The following is a 13,745-nucleotide window of genomic DNA, read 5'->3' on the forward strand; positions in this document are numbered from 1 at the left end:
TTGTTTTTGCATTATTTAAACCAAATTGAACATGTTTCATTATTTATTTGAGGCTAAATTGATTTTATTGATGTATTATATTAAGAAATAAGTGTTCATTCAGTATTGTTGTAATTGTCATTATTACAAATAAAAAATTTAAAAAATCGTCTGATTAAATCGGTATCGGCTTTTTTTTGGGTCCTCCAATAAATCGGTATCGGCATTGAAAAATCATAAATCGGTCAACCTCTAATATACATAGACATGGAATCACTGGCCACTTCGATAATGGAACACTAGTCACTTTAATAATGTTAACATACTGCTTTCTCATATGTATATAGTGAGATGGGCTGTATGTTCCCATAAGCGTTGATGATTGATCACGCAGAGAGAAGACCGCAGAGAAGCAAGATTTAGACATTGCATATAATTTAACAGTTCCATTTCACATCATGCTGTTGAAATAAATCATGTATTATAATTTACCAGTTTCTTGCAGTTATTTTTCCCAGGAAAAGGGAGTGGTTTTGGGCAGTAAATCTCAGTAACCGTGTTTCCGCCATTCAACCCTAATCGATACCGCTTGCCGTGCAGTAGCAGAGAGAACAGTCTATGACTTGGGTGGCTGGAGTCTGACAATTTCTAGGGTCTTCCTATGACACCGCCTGGTATAATGGTCCTGGATGGCAGGGAGCTCGGCCACAGTGATGTACTGGGCTGTACGCACTATCCCTGTAGAGCCTTGCGGTCGGATGCCAAGCAGTTGCCATACCAAGCTGTGCTGCAGGCAGTCAAGATGCTCAATGATGCAGCTGTAGAACTTTTTGAGGATCTGAGGGCCCATGCCGAATCTTTTCAGCCTCCTGAGGGTGAAGAGGCGTTGTCGTGACTTCTTCACGACTGTGTTGGTGTGTGTGGACCATGATAATTCCTTAGTGATGTGGACACCCAAGGAACTTGAAGCTCTCGAGCCACTCCACTACAGCCCCATCGATGTGGATGGGGGCGTGTTCGGCCCTCCGTTTCCTGTAGTCCATAATCAGCTCCTTTGTCTTGCCGACATTGAGGGAGAGGTTGTTTACCTGGCACCACACTGCGAACTCAATATACTTTCAAATCAGTAAAACCTAATTAAAACTGTAGAAATGATAATGGATCTACATTCAATTTTGATGGCGATGAAATGTAAGACATTTTCAGTGCGTCCCTCCGGACCTCTATGTAGACCGAATGCAGCCCCCCGGGGCAAAATTAGTTTGACACCCCTGATCTAGAGACTGTCTAAACCAGTCTGCCAAACAGCAGTGCATTTTAATGTGTCCCAGCTGTAACCCTCATCTTTCTAGAACAAACCTGAGATTGTAGCCAATTTCAGCCCAAACCTTAATTTGCTTGCAAACACAAACAACAAGCTAAGCGTTGTCCTGAATAACTACCTTGGGGAAATTTGAACCCGAAAAAATTGTCAATTTCTAAACTGGAACATTAACAAGGGCTTCAAGCCAAGCCACGGGTCTTTCCAAAGCTCTGCTGGGGATGGTGCAGGAGGAGGTGGTCACTTACTGCCAGATACTGTGGGCCCAGAGAGTTGAGCCCGGTTAGATTCCCCCACATTGAGGCAGCGTTGAGCTGCTGCATCTGCTGCTGAAGCTGCTGGGCGATGCGCTTCTGCTCCTTGTCCTTCTGCGTGTCAGCAAACTTCACTACGATGGGAGACGAACAGCCCTAGAAATTCGGTATAGACAGAAAATGGTGTCATTTGAAAACAATCTTCGATATTCCTCCAGCACGATAACAGCAATTTCAAAATGGCATTACTTGAGTAATGGGCCCTTCAGCGAGCCAATCACATAAGGTATAGAGGAAAACATCAGGTTAATATGTTATATTAAACAAAAATATGAAACGCAACATGCAACAATTTCAAAGATTTTACCGAGTTACAGTTCCTATAAGGAAATCAGCAATTGAAATAAATTCATTAGGCCCTAATCTATGAATTTCAAATGACTGGGAATACAGACATTCATCTGTTGGTCAGATACCTTAAAAAAAGGTAGGGGCTTGGATCAGAAAACAAGTCAGCATCTGGTGTGACCACAATTTACCTCATGCTGCGCAACATCTCCTTCGTATAGAGTTGATCAGGCTGTTGATTGTGGCCTGTGGAATGTTGTCCCACTCCTCTTCAATGGCTGTGCGAAGTTGCTGGATATTGGCGCGAAGACGCCGTTGCACACGTCGATCCAGAGCATCCCAAACATACTCAACGGGTTACTTCTGGTGAGTATTCAGGCCATTGAATAACTGGGCCATTTTCATCTTCCAGGAATTGTGTACAGATCCTTGTGACATGGGGCCGTGCATTAATATGCTGAAATATGAGGTGATGGCGGCGGATGAACGGCACGACAATGGGCCTCAGGATCTCATCACGGTATCTCTGTGCATTCAAATTGACATTGATAAAATGCCATTTTGTTCATTGTCCGTAGCTAATGCCTGCCCATACCATATCCCACGCTGTTGACAACATTGACGCCGTACACGTGGTCTGCGGTTGTGAGACCGGTTGGACGTACTGCCAAATTCTCTAAAACAATGATGGATGCAGCTTATGGTAGAGAAATTAACATTCAATTATCTGGCAACAGGTCTGGTGGACATTCTTGCAGTCAGCATGCCAATTTCATGCTCCCTTGAGAATCTGTGGCATTGTGTTGTGAGATAAAACTGCACATTTTAGAGTGGCCTTTTATTGTCCCCAGTACAAGGTACATCTGTGTAACGATCTTGCTGTTTAATCAACTTCTTGATATGCCACAACTGTCAAGTGGATGGATTATCTTGGCAAAGGAGAAACGCCAACTAACAGAGATGTAAACAAATTTGTGCACACGTTTTTTGAGAAATAAGCTTTATGTGCATATGGAACATTTCTGGAATCTTATATTTCAGCTCATGAAACATGGGATCTACACTTTACTTGTTCCGTTTAGATTTTTGTTCAGTGTAGAGTCTCTGTTTGAGGGATGGGAGGTGTGCAGGTTCAATGCTTACCTCCATAGTTTGTGATTGGTGCATGGATTTGATTGTTGACTGTGCCATCTGTCTTGCTGTAAAAGTGATAAACGCACAACCTGCAGAAGGGGAACAACTCGTAAATGGTTGACATACACGGTCCTGACTCCTGACAGCATTTAGAAACAGATAACAGAAAGCATACAGCCCAGATTGCAGCATGCTATGGAGTCTGGTAAGTTCTTGTTTTAGTTGAACAGCCCCCCAAAAACACACTTGGAACTATCAAACAGATATTTGAATCATCAATTACTAGAACTTAGTCAATATGCTACATCTAGAATTATCAAGTGATGACCTTGAGATTGGCACATGTTCTGTGAGAGGATTTATTTGTATGGAAGATGTGTGGGATTTGTCAACGAGAGGACAAATGAGAGTAATTACTTATCAGTCATCTGTTTGCAACTATTTTAGAGTGAGTGTGTACGTACCGCATGTAGAGAGATTAATGTTAAAACAACGACCAGTCCTTATAGTATAACTGATAGAGTAAAATGTGTTTGGGTGTGTCTTGAAGGTGTGTGTGTGTGTGTGTGTGTGGATGACGATGACGATGAAAGGTGAACTGAATCTGCCTCACCACGGCTCAGTCCATCCGGCCCACGTAGTATTCTACATTCCTCGATCTGTCCGTACGGCGAGAACATAAGTCTGATGTCATTCTCATTACACTTTTTCGATATCATCCCTATGAACAACTTCCTGTCTTCCACCGCTGAAAGAGACAATGAGGAAGAAAAGGTTGTTTCATCAAACAATGACTAACTGCATTAGAGACAACATACAAGAACAAGGGCAGCTTCTAAGAGGTGGGGCTTTAACGTAAAAACAAACTACCACACCATCCAACAGTCTCCACTGCCTGCAGAGATGTAGCTATACTCACCATTATTCTTCTCACTGTCAGCTGGCTTCATCTGAATGGGGTGATGCATCTGTTGAGGAAAGACATTGTATTTAAACGAAGCAAGAAGTGCTGACAGAGACCGCCTTGATAGGTATGAATGGATGTGTGTGGTAGGCATCCCTATAAAATCTGCGATGCGGAGAACGCAGACAGATCGCAGAATCCAGACATTAAAACGGAATTTAACAATATTCAAAAATGTATTGAACTTAGTAGGGAATCAACTAAATGTATTGCAAATGATTTAAATTTGCCCAAGTTTATCATAAAACATGAACAGAATGCACCAGTGATGGGTATTTCCTGCAACTTTCTGAAGAGGCAACGAGAATTCCCCCTGACTATGTGCGGTGCACGCATCTACCACTTTGTTAGGCATTAACAATGATGCTAATAAGTATTCCGGTCGATGGAAAGGCTTTCCCAAAAACCTTCTCAATTAAATATCAACTACAAAGTAGCCTATGCTTACCTGGCAGAATGAGATCATTATTTGCATCAATCCAGTATTTATTTTGCAAACTCTATCATCACATCAGCTCTACAAAAACAGCCTCTTGCTAGGTGCCATTGAAAATAAAGGGTAAATACACACCAAAATCTAAATTAAATGTAGAAAATCTAGACCTCAAAAGCAGTCTCCTGATGTGGTTTAACCATTGTTGTGGACTTATAAAACAACTAAATGGGATGCTCTATTTAAACAAGTGTGATTTTGAGAGGGAAAACCTGAAAAAAAAAGGGGGAAATGGAAACCTGGAAAAACTAAATGGAGAAAACGGAATTTGGGAGGGGGGGGGGGATATTTTATAGAGCCCTACATCGAGATAAAAGCTGAACAGCAGCACTGACTGTTGTACTACAACCTGTCAAGCTACCCAATACTTTGCCTATTCGATTTACTGATGAAGTTAAAACTTCCACCAATTCTACTCACCCCAGGGAGAATTTTCATGTTGTGAAGGGCATTTTGTGCTTCCAACGCTGATTTGCGAGCGTAATATGTTATGAAACAACAACCTGTTTGGAATGGGGATATAGACAGCTGTTAGACAAAGTAAATGTTACTCAATTTTAAAATGACATTGAGTATCGGTGGGCCATCTACGCCTCCTTTATTAAAAAGGCTGCGCGACCGAAAGTAACCACCACAGTTCCCCCCCTGGAAGCCTCTTCCCCGGAGCTAAAAAACATATTCTGTACATGCGCTACTTCACGCACACATCCCCCTCCCTTCACGTTTCTCTCCCTCATCTGAACCCTTCCTATCAACCAATTTGATCGACATGATGTAGGCTAGCCTACATCTGAGTCTCATTTCTGAACAGCTGATATAAAAACCTGCGATTTGAACCAACATCCCCAAAATATATATACAATACCAGTCAGAAGTTTGGACATCCACTCATTCCAGGGTTTTTCTATATTTTGACTATTTTCTACATTGTAGAATAATAGTGAAGACATCAAAACTATGAAATAACACATACAGAATCCCACAGTAACCAAAGAAGTGTTAAACGAATCAAAATATATTATATATTTGAGGTTCTTAAAACTTGCCACACTTTGCCTTGATGACAGCTTTGCACACTCTAGGCCTGGGCAAAGGCCGGCCCGGGGGTCGTATGCGGCCCACTACCTGATTTAATATGGCCTGCGGAATTATGCTCAGACCACATAAACTTATTTGTTATTCAAATTAAAAGCCCAATGAATACCTCGCCTTTCTGTAATGATTTAACTCACATTGCTTGTGGGACATTTATTTTGAAGGCACGTATAAATAACTGCACGAGGACAGACAGTGACTGACAGGCTGAGACACACACACACACACCACAGTTACAAATAGTAGCTAGCTAGAAATTGCACAAAAATTAGTTTTTCAAAGATTTCAAAGAAAAGGAAAGCAGACAATAAATGTAGGGTGTTCCAGCGAGAGTGGGCATAAAAATAGTTCTTTATTGAGGTATCAGGGAAAGCTGTGTGCAAAGAGAGCATCGCTGTCTTGAAAGACTACAACTTGTCCTGACACTTCCAGACGAAGCATGCAGAGAAATATAGGAATATGTCTTCTGAGCAGAGGGCAAGGGCATCGAAAGAGTAGCTTTCTCAGTTACAAAAGCAGCAAGGACTTTTCACAAAACTGAATTCAGCAAACGACGGAATTGCGAGAGCTAGCTATGCATCTTTAATTATTATTATTTGTTATTTTTTATCTTACTTCAAGGTATTTTCTTGAAACGGCATTGTTGGTTAAGGGCTTGTAAGTAATTATTTCACTTTAAGGTCTACACCAGTTGTATTCGGTGCATGTGACAAATACAATTTGATTTGAACTGTCCGACAAAATTGCTAAACATGGCAAGCCATTCGCTGAGGGTGAATTCATTAAAGAATGTTTAATTGACTCTGCAGCAATACTTTGCCTCGACAAGAAAGAGCTGTTTGAAAATGTTTCCCTGTCAAGACGAACAGTGACACAGTGTGTTGAGGACATCGCAGAGAATATGGAACAACAGTTGAAAGACAAGGTAAAGGATTTCATCTATTTCTCATTGGCCCTGGATAAGAGCACTGATGCACGTGACACGGCGCAGTTGTTGATATTCTTACGAAGCATAACCCCAGACTTTGAAATTACAGAGGAGCTTGCTTCAGTGCAGTCAATTAAGAGCACAACAACAGGGAAAGATTTATTGGAGGAGGTTAATAAGTGTGTGAGTTTTAAAAAGTTAGTGTGACCACTGACGGTTGCCCAAACTTGACAGGAAAAAACATTGGCCTTTAGAAAAGGATACAAGATCAAGTAGCTGAGCTGAACCCAGATCAGAAACTTATTTTCCTGCATTGCATTATTCATCAGGTGCTCTGTAAATGTGTTCTGAAAATGAGCCATGTTGTAGATAGCCACGAAAGTGGTAGACTTCATAAGAGCAAAATCTTTAAACCACAGGCAGTTTGTCTCACTGTTGGAAGAGAGAGTTGGGTCATGCAGATCTCCCCTACCACAAACGTGAGATGGATGAGTTTAGGGATGGTGCTTAAAAGAGTGTGGGACCTGAAGTCGGAGCTGGCTTTGAGTTTTTGCAAATAAAAGGAAAATGTGGATTTCCCTCAACTGCAAGATAAAGAATGGTTGGCTGATTTTGCCTTCACCGTGGACATCATGGCCCTCATGAATGAACTGAATTTCAAACTACAAGGGAAGGGCCTTTTTGCACATCAGATGTACAGCCTTGTCAAAGTCTTCAAGGGAAAAGGACTCCTCCTGACCCGCCAAGTAGAAGCTAACAATCTCACCCACCTTCCGACACTACTAGTCTGTCCCCTATCAGATGACCAGCGGGAAAAGTATACATCGCCGCTGCGTGCTTGAACGGTGAGTTCTCATTGTTTTGAGGATTTCAAAGTGTTGGAAAATGACACGCTCTTGGTTTCCTCTCGTTTCACCTTCAAAGTGGATAACGCTCCCACTGACCTGCAACTTGAGCTTATCGATCTTCAGTCTGATGCAGTGATTGGAGAACTATTCAAAACAATGTCACTGACGAGGTTCTATGCATCTCTCGATGAACAAAACTTCCCAAAGATTAGGAGTCATGCTCAGAAGATGTTTGTACTGTTTGGGTCAACCTATGTATGCAAACAGACATTTTCAGTGAGGAAATATAAGATAGCTCATCTCTTACTGACTCTCACCTCTCAGAAATCCTGCGCATAGCGACGTCAGAAACTATATCTGACTTCACTGCTCTAGTCAATGCCCATCAGAGACTTCACTCCTCACACTGATTGAGTAGTTTAAATGTAATGTTGAGCTCTCTCTCTTTCTTGTGTTTTTGTGCATACCCGTTAACAAGAGTTCTGTCCGTGGTGCTGAATGCACAGTGTACTTTCCCTCCGTGTAGTTCATTGCCTGTTTAATAATGAAAATACCTACCAAAAGGAGAACATGGATGTGGTTTATTTCTGTGCATGTTAAAAAAAGATAAATAAGTAGCATATTTGATCGTGATTTACAGTAGATATATCTGTCAACACAGCCATACACATGATGTATAATCCTGTAATATGATTCTGGCCCGCGACGGCAAAAATATAGTCTAATGTGGCCCTCCATGGAAACAATTTCCAAGGCCTGCTCTAGGCATTCTCTCAACCAGCATCATAAGGTAGTCACCTGGAATGCATTTCAAATAACAGGTGTGCCTTGTTAAAAGTACATTTGTGGAATTTCTTTCCTTCTTAATGCGTTTGAGACAATCGGTTGTGTTGTGACAAGATGGGGGTGGTACACAGAAGATAGCCCTATTTGGTAAAAGACCAAGTCCATATTATGGCAAGAACAGCTCAAATAAGCAAAGAGAAACGACAGTCCATCATAACTTTAAGACATGAAGGTTAGTCAATCTGTAAAATTTCAAGAACTTTGAACGTTTCTTCAAGTGCAGTCGCAAAAACCATCAAGTGCTATAATGAAACTGGTTCTCATGAGGACCGTCACAGGAAAGGAAGACCCAGAGTCACCTCTGCTGCAGAGGATAAGTTCATCTGAGTTACCAGCCTCAGAAATTGCAGCCCAAATAAATACTTCAGAATTCAAGTAAGTGATATCTCAACATCAACTGTTCAGAGGAGACTGCGTGAATCAGGCCTTCGTGGTCAAATTGCTGATAAGAAACCACCACTAAAGGACACCAATAATAATTAGAGACTTGCTTGGGCCAAGAAACACGAGCAATGGACATTAGACTGGTGGAAATCTGTCCTTTGGTCTGATGAGTCCAAATTTGAGATTTTTGGTATCAACCGCTGTGTCTTTGTGAGACGCAGAGTAGGTGAACGGATGATCTCTGCATGTGTGGTTCCCACTGTGAAGCATGGAGGTGGTGGTGTGATGGTGCTTTGCTGGTGACACTGTCTGTGATTTATTTAGAATTCAAGGCACACTTAACCAGCATGGCTACTACAGCATTCTGCAGTGATACGCCATCCCATCTGGTTTGCGCCTAGTGGGACTATCATTTGTTTTTCAACAGGACAATGATCCAACACACCCCCAGGCTTTGTAAGAGCTATTTGACCAAGAAGGAGAGTGATGGAGTGCTGCATCAGATGACCTGGCCTTTACAATCACCCGACCTCAATCCAATTGAGATGGTTTGGGATGAGTTGGACCGCAGGTTGAAGGAAAAGCAGCCAACAAGTGCTCAGCATGTGTGGGAATTTCTTCAAGACTGTTGGAAAAGCATTCCAGGTGAAGCTGGTTGAGAGAATGCCAAGAGTGTGATATGCTGTGGTAGCGGAGGGAGTAGTAAAGTAGAGAATACTGCAAATAGGCAGAAGCTTCGGTTGTTTAGCTATCGGAAAGAGGATTCCAGAGAATTCAGCAACACAGCCAATACATATAAAAAAGGCAGGGAATTCTGGATAGGGTGAGGAAGTGTAATGGACACCTCAGCACTGTCACCTTTGCTCTGTGGGGGGTTTTGACTCCTGTCACGCAACACATTGATTTCGTAGACGGCGCCGTAAGGCTCAAAAAGCTCCCGCAGCTGTTCCTCTGCCCAGGACCGTGGGATCTGGCCAACGAACATCTTGAAAGCATCGATGTCGGGCTGGTCCGGGTGGTCCAGGGTCCCATTCATCTTCTTTGCCCTGAGAGAGAAAGAGAACGGTTGTTATAATATGGCTACATGACGTGAACTAGGGCAACAGAAGCTACATTTAACAAGCAGTCTTCCCCAGTGGTACCTTAAATATGTCCCTGCTGGAAATAACCAAATTGCATAATACACTAAGCAGCTGGAAGCTTCACAAAATGGCACCTTCTGAGCAAGGGCTGTTTTGCAGAAAGGTACAATCAAGTGTAGACTATTTCAGAAGCACTGCATAACTTGTAGTCAAGTAAAGTTGTTAAGTGTCAGTTGAAAGAGATGATGTGACTGAGGAAACATTCTAAAATGCATACAAAAACATACAGCACCAAATGCATACTGCCAGCAGAGAAATGACCTATGCAACTAAGACCAATAGCTCTAAAGAGAATGATGTTGAATGTGACATTTGTTTTGAGAGATCTGATCTTTCATAACCAAACAATGATTTATTTCATGTAATATTGAAGGCTGCACAGAACAAAAGAACATCAAGACTGTCTAACCTAATAAAGTAGTCAAATTCTGACTAGGCTAATTCTATTTTTATGCATTCAGACACCATATTCAGTGTTTAAGCCAATATCACATTTCAAACACAAATGTAAGACAGATTTATTGAGATTGCACAAAAGATTTCAAATAGGACAGGAATATATCAAGGTACCAAAGTGGGGGGATAAGTGAGCACTAATGATTGATAATAGGATGATCCATTACTAAAAATAGGCCAGAAGGTAGGTTTAGAGGATATCCCTAAAACTAAAACAAGAAAGTGGCATAATCAAGGAAATTGAGGGAGAGGAGAATGATAGTGATATTCTTTTGAAGTTCTTTTGAACTTCAAAAGTTGGTAGGAATGAAGTGCATTCGTAAAGTATTCAGACCTTGACTTTTAACCACATTTTGAAATGTTAAAGCCTTATTCTAAAATGGATTAAATTGTTGTTGTTTTTTTCATCAACCTACACATAATATCCCATACTGACAAAGCAAAAAACGTTTTTTAGAAATATTTGCAATTGTATTAAAAAAATCTCACATTTACGTAAGTATTCAGACCCTTTACTCCGTACTTTGTTGAAGCACCTTTGGCAGCAATTACAGCCTCGCGTCTTCTTGGGTATGACGCTACAAGCTTGGCACAACTGTATTTGGAGAGTATCTCCCATTCTTCTCTGCAGATCCTCTCAAGCTCTGTCAGGTTGGATGGGGAGCGTCGTTGCACAGCTATTTTCAGATCTCTCCAGAGATGTAGGATTGGGTTCAAGTCCAGGCTCGAGCTGGGCCACTCAAGGACATTCAGAGACATGTCCCGAAGCCACTCCTGCGTTCTGGGGAAGGGTACCAAAACATTTCTGCAGAATTTGAAGGTCCCCAAGAACACAGTGGCCTCCATCATTGTTAAACGGAAGTAGTTTGGAACCGCCTAGACTCCTAGAGCTGGCCGCCCAGCCAAAGGGAGCAATCAGGGGAGATGGGCCTTGGTTAGGGAGGTGACCAAGAACCCGATGGTCACTCTGACAGAGTTCCAACATCTCTGGAGAGATCTGAAAATAGCTGTGCAACGACGCTCCCCATCCAACCAGAGTGGCGCAGCGGTCTAATGCACTGCATCTCAGTGCTAGAGGCATCACTACAGACCCTGGTTCGATCCCAGGCTGTATCACAACTGGCTGTGATCGGTAGTCGCATAGGGCGGCGCACAACTGGCCCAGCATCGTCCGGGTCAGGCCGTCATTATAAAATAAGAACTTGTTCTTAACTGACTTGCCTAGTAAAAATACAAATCTGTGCCTCAACACAATCGTGTTTCGGAGCTCTACGGACAATTCCTTCGACCTCAAGGCTTGGTTTTTGCTCTGACAGGCACTGTCAACTGTGGGACCTTAAATAGACAGATGTGCACCTTTCCAAATCATGCCCAAACAATTTAATTTACTACAGGGCAACTCCAATCAAGTTGTAGAAACAGCTCAGGGAGGATCAATGGAAAGGGGATGAACCTGAGCTCAATTTGGAGTCTCATAGCAAACGGTCTGAATACTAAGATACCTGTTTAACATTTTTTTTTAATTAGAAAAAATTTCTAAAAACCTGTTTTTGCTTTGTCATTATGGGGTATTGTGTGTAGAGTGATGAGGAACATTTATTTAATCCATTATAGAATAATGCTGTAACGTAACAAAATTTTCAAAAAGTGAAGGGGTCTGAACACTTTCCGAATGCACTGTACATTGAGAAAGACCAAGAGAGTACGGAATACGTTCCGAGAAAAACGTAAATCGATAGATCTAAGGACACCATCTTATGAGCACTTGAAGGGATACTTCGGGATTTTGGCAATGATGCCCTTTATCTACACCCCCAAATTCAGATTAACTCATGGATACCATTTTTATGTCTCTGCATCCAGTATGAAGGAAGTTAAGAGGTAGTTTCCATAGACTTTCCAAACATTGCGCTAATGCTAGTTAGCAACTTCCTTCAAACTGCACACAGACGTAAGAATTATATCCACGAGTTCATCGGACTCGAATTGCCCAAATTCAAATAGGCAAACCAACCATAAGCTTTAACAGGGTTGGGCGGTATACTGTGGCATTTCGAAACACACACGGTATGATTTTCAATTCCATAGAAAATATTTTTGTAATCAATGTTTTAATTTTTAAAATGCAGTCAACGTGTGCACTAGGTTAATAGATAAAACAGATTGCGTTCTCCTGATTATTTTTCATTATGAAGTTTACCAAACAGCTGATTGAGCCGGTCAGGTGTTTGTTTACAAAGAAGTACAATGAGCAAATGGGAGCTTTGTGAGGAGAGTCACTCCTGTGCAGTGCAACTTAAGTGAGGTGATGAAGTTACACTTAGTTCTATGACATTCACAACTGTTGGCCAGCTATATGTTATAGCTATTAAGTTAACTTTCTAAAAATGTGCCAAATTAATTCTCTTCAGATGTTAATTTGGTTTGCTAACTTGCTAGCCAAGTGGCTATTGCAAGATCAAGCATCTGAATCTTGGTAACAGCAGAGACAATCCCCTGCTTGATTAAGATATATAGTTGAAGTTTACATACACCTTAGCCAAATACATTTAAACTCAGTTTCACAACTCTTGACATTTAATCCTAGTAAAAATTCCCTGTCTTAGGTCAGTTAGGATCACCACTTTATTTTAAGAATGTGAAATGTCAGAATAATAGGAGAGAGAATGATTTATTTCAGCTTTTATTTCTTTCATCACATTCCCAGTGGGTCAGAAGTTTACATACACTCAATTAGTATTTGGTAACATTGCCTTTAAATTGTTTAACTTGGGTCAAACGTTTCGGGTAGCCTTTCACAAGCTTCCCACAATAAGTTGGGTGAATTTTGGCCCATTCCTCCTGACAGAGCTGGTGTAATTGAGTTAGGTTTGTAGGCCTCCTTGCTCGCACACGCCTTTTCAGTCAGAGGTCAGGGCTTTGTGATGGCCACTCCAATACCTTGACTTTGTTGTCCTTAAGCCATTTTGCCACAACTATGAAAGTTGGCTTGGGGTCATTGTCCATTTGGAAGACCCATTTACGACCAAGCTTCAACTTCCTGACTGATGTCTTGAGATGTTGCTTCAATATATCCACATAATTTTCCTACCTCATAATGCTATCTATTTTGTGAAGTGCACCAGTCCCCCACAACATGATGCTGCCACCCCGTGCTTCACGCTTGGGATGGTGCTCTTCGTTTTACATACTTGTTTTAAAGCCTCTGACATGTACAATAACTACTGATTGTGAGTCGATCTAGATAAAAGCAGCAGCTAAATTAATAAAATCCAACTACACTGCATACGGAATACAGACTCTGAACCATTATGGGGGACACTTGGGGAGTATGCACCTGTTGAAAACTCGCTCTTCTACCGTTTTCCCATTCGACATCTACATATCAAATTTAAAGTACCAAGTTTTGGAATGGAACATTATGGCAAGCACAAAAATGTCAAATCACAAGCTGGTACCAAACTACAGATCAAGAAATTGAGTATCAATATAGACTGATGCTGAAAACACATGACAATACGACGTGGATCCAATATATCAAACAGGTAACATT

At 41.5% G+C, this 13,745-nt stretch overlaps 1 protein-coding gene across 17 annotated transcripts in view; it reads right to left on the reverse strand.

Annotated features, from left to right (window-relative positions):
* The window catches only part of LOC120045581 (CUGBP Elav-like family member 1), a 62,579-nt gene that overhangs the window by 12,854 nt on the left and 35,980 nt on the right, over positions 1 to 13,745 (reverse strand). For 15 of the 17 annotated variants that reach the window (XM_038990612.1, XM_038990603.1, XM_038990595.1 and 12 more), the window contains 6 exons: positions 9,453 to 9,640; positions 4,914 to 4,996; positions 3,956 to 4,004; positions 3,650 to 3,784; positions 3,046 to 3,125; positions 1,549 to 1,710 (listed from right to left, as the gene is read on the reverse strand). In XM_038990612.1, the coding sequence (XP_038846540.1) occupies positions 1,549 to 1,710; positions 3,046 to 3,125; positions 3,650 to 3,784; positions 3,956 to 4,004; positions 4,914 to 4,996; positions 9,453 to 9,630 (687 nt within the window). In that variant the 5' untranslated portion in view covers positions 9,631 to 9,640. The remainder of the gene's footprint in view (positions 1 to 1,548; positions 1,711 to 3,045; positions 3,126 to 3,649; positions 3,785 to 3,955; positions 4,005 to 4,913; positions 4,997 to 9,452; positions 9,641 to 13,745) is intronic. The other 2 variants (XM_038990544.1, XM_038990500.1) reach the window with 1 other exon arrangement.

The sequence above is a fragment of the Salvelinus namaycush genome, chromosome 1 (assembly GCF_016432855.1).
Source record: "Salvelinus namaycush isolate Seneca chromosome 1, SaNama_1.0, whole genome shotgun sequence".
NCBI classification, from domain to species: Eukaryota; Metazoa; Chordata; class Actinopteri; order Salmoniformes; family Salmonidae; genus Salvelinus; species Salvelinus namaycush.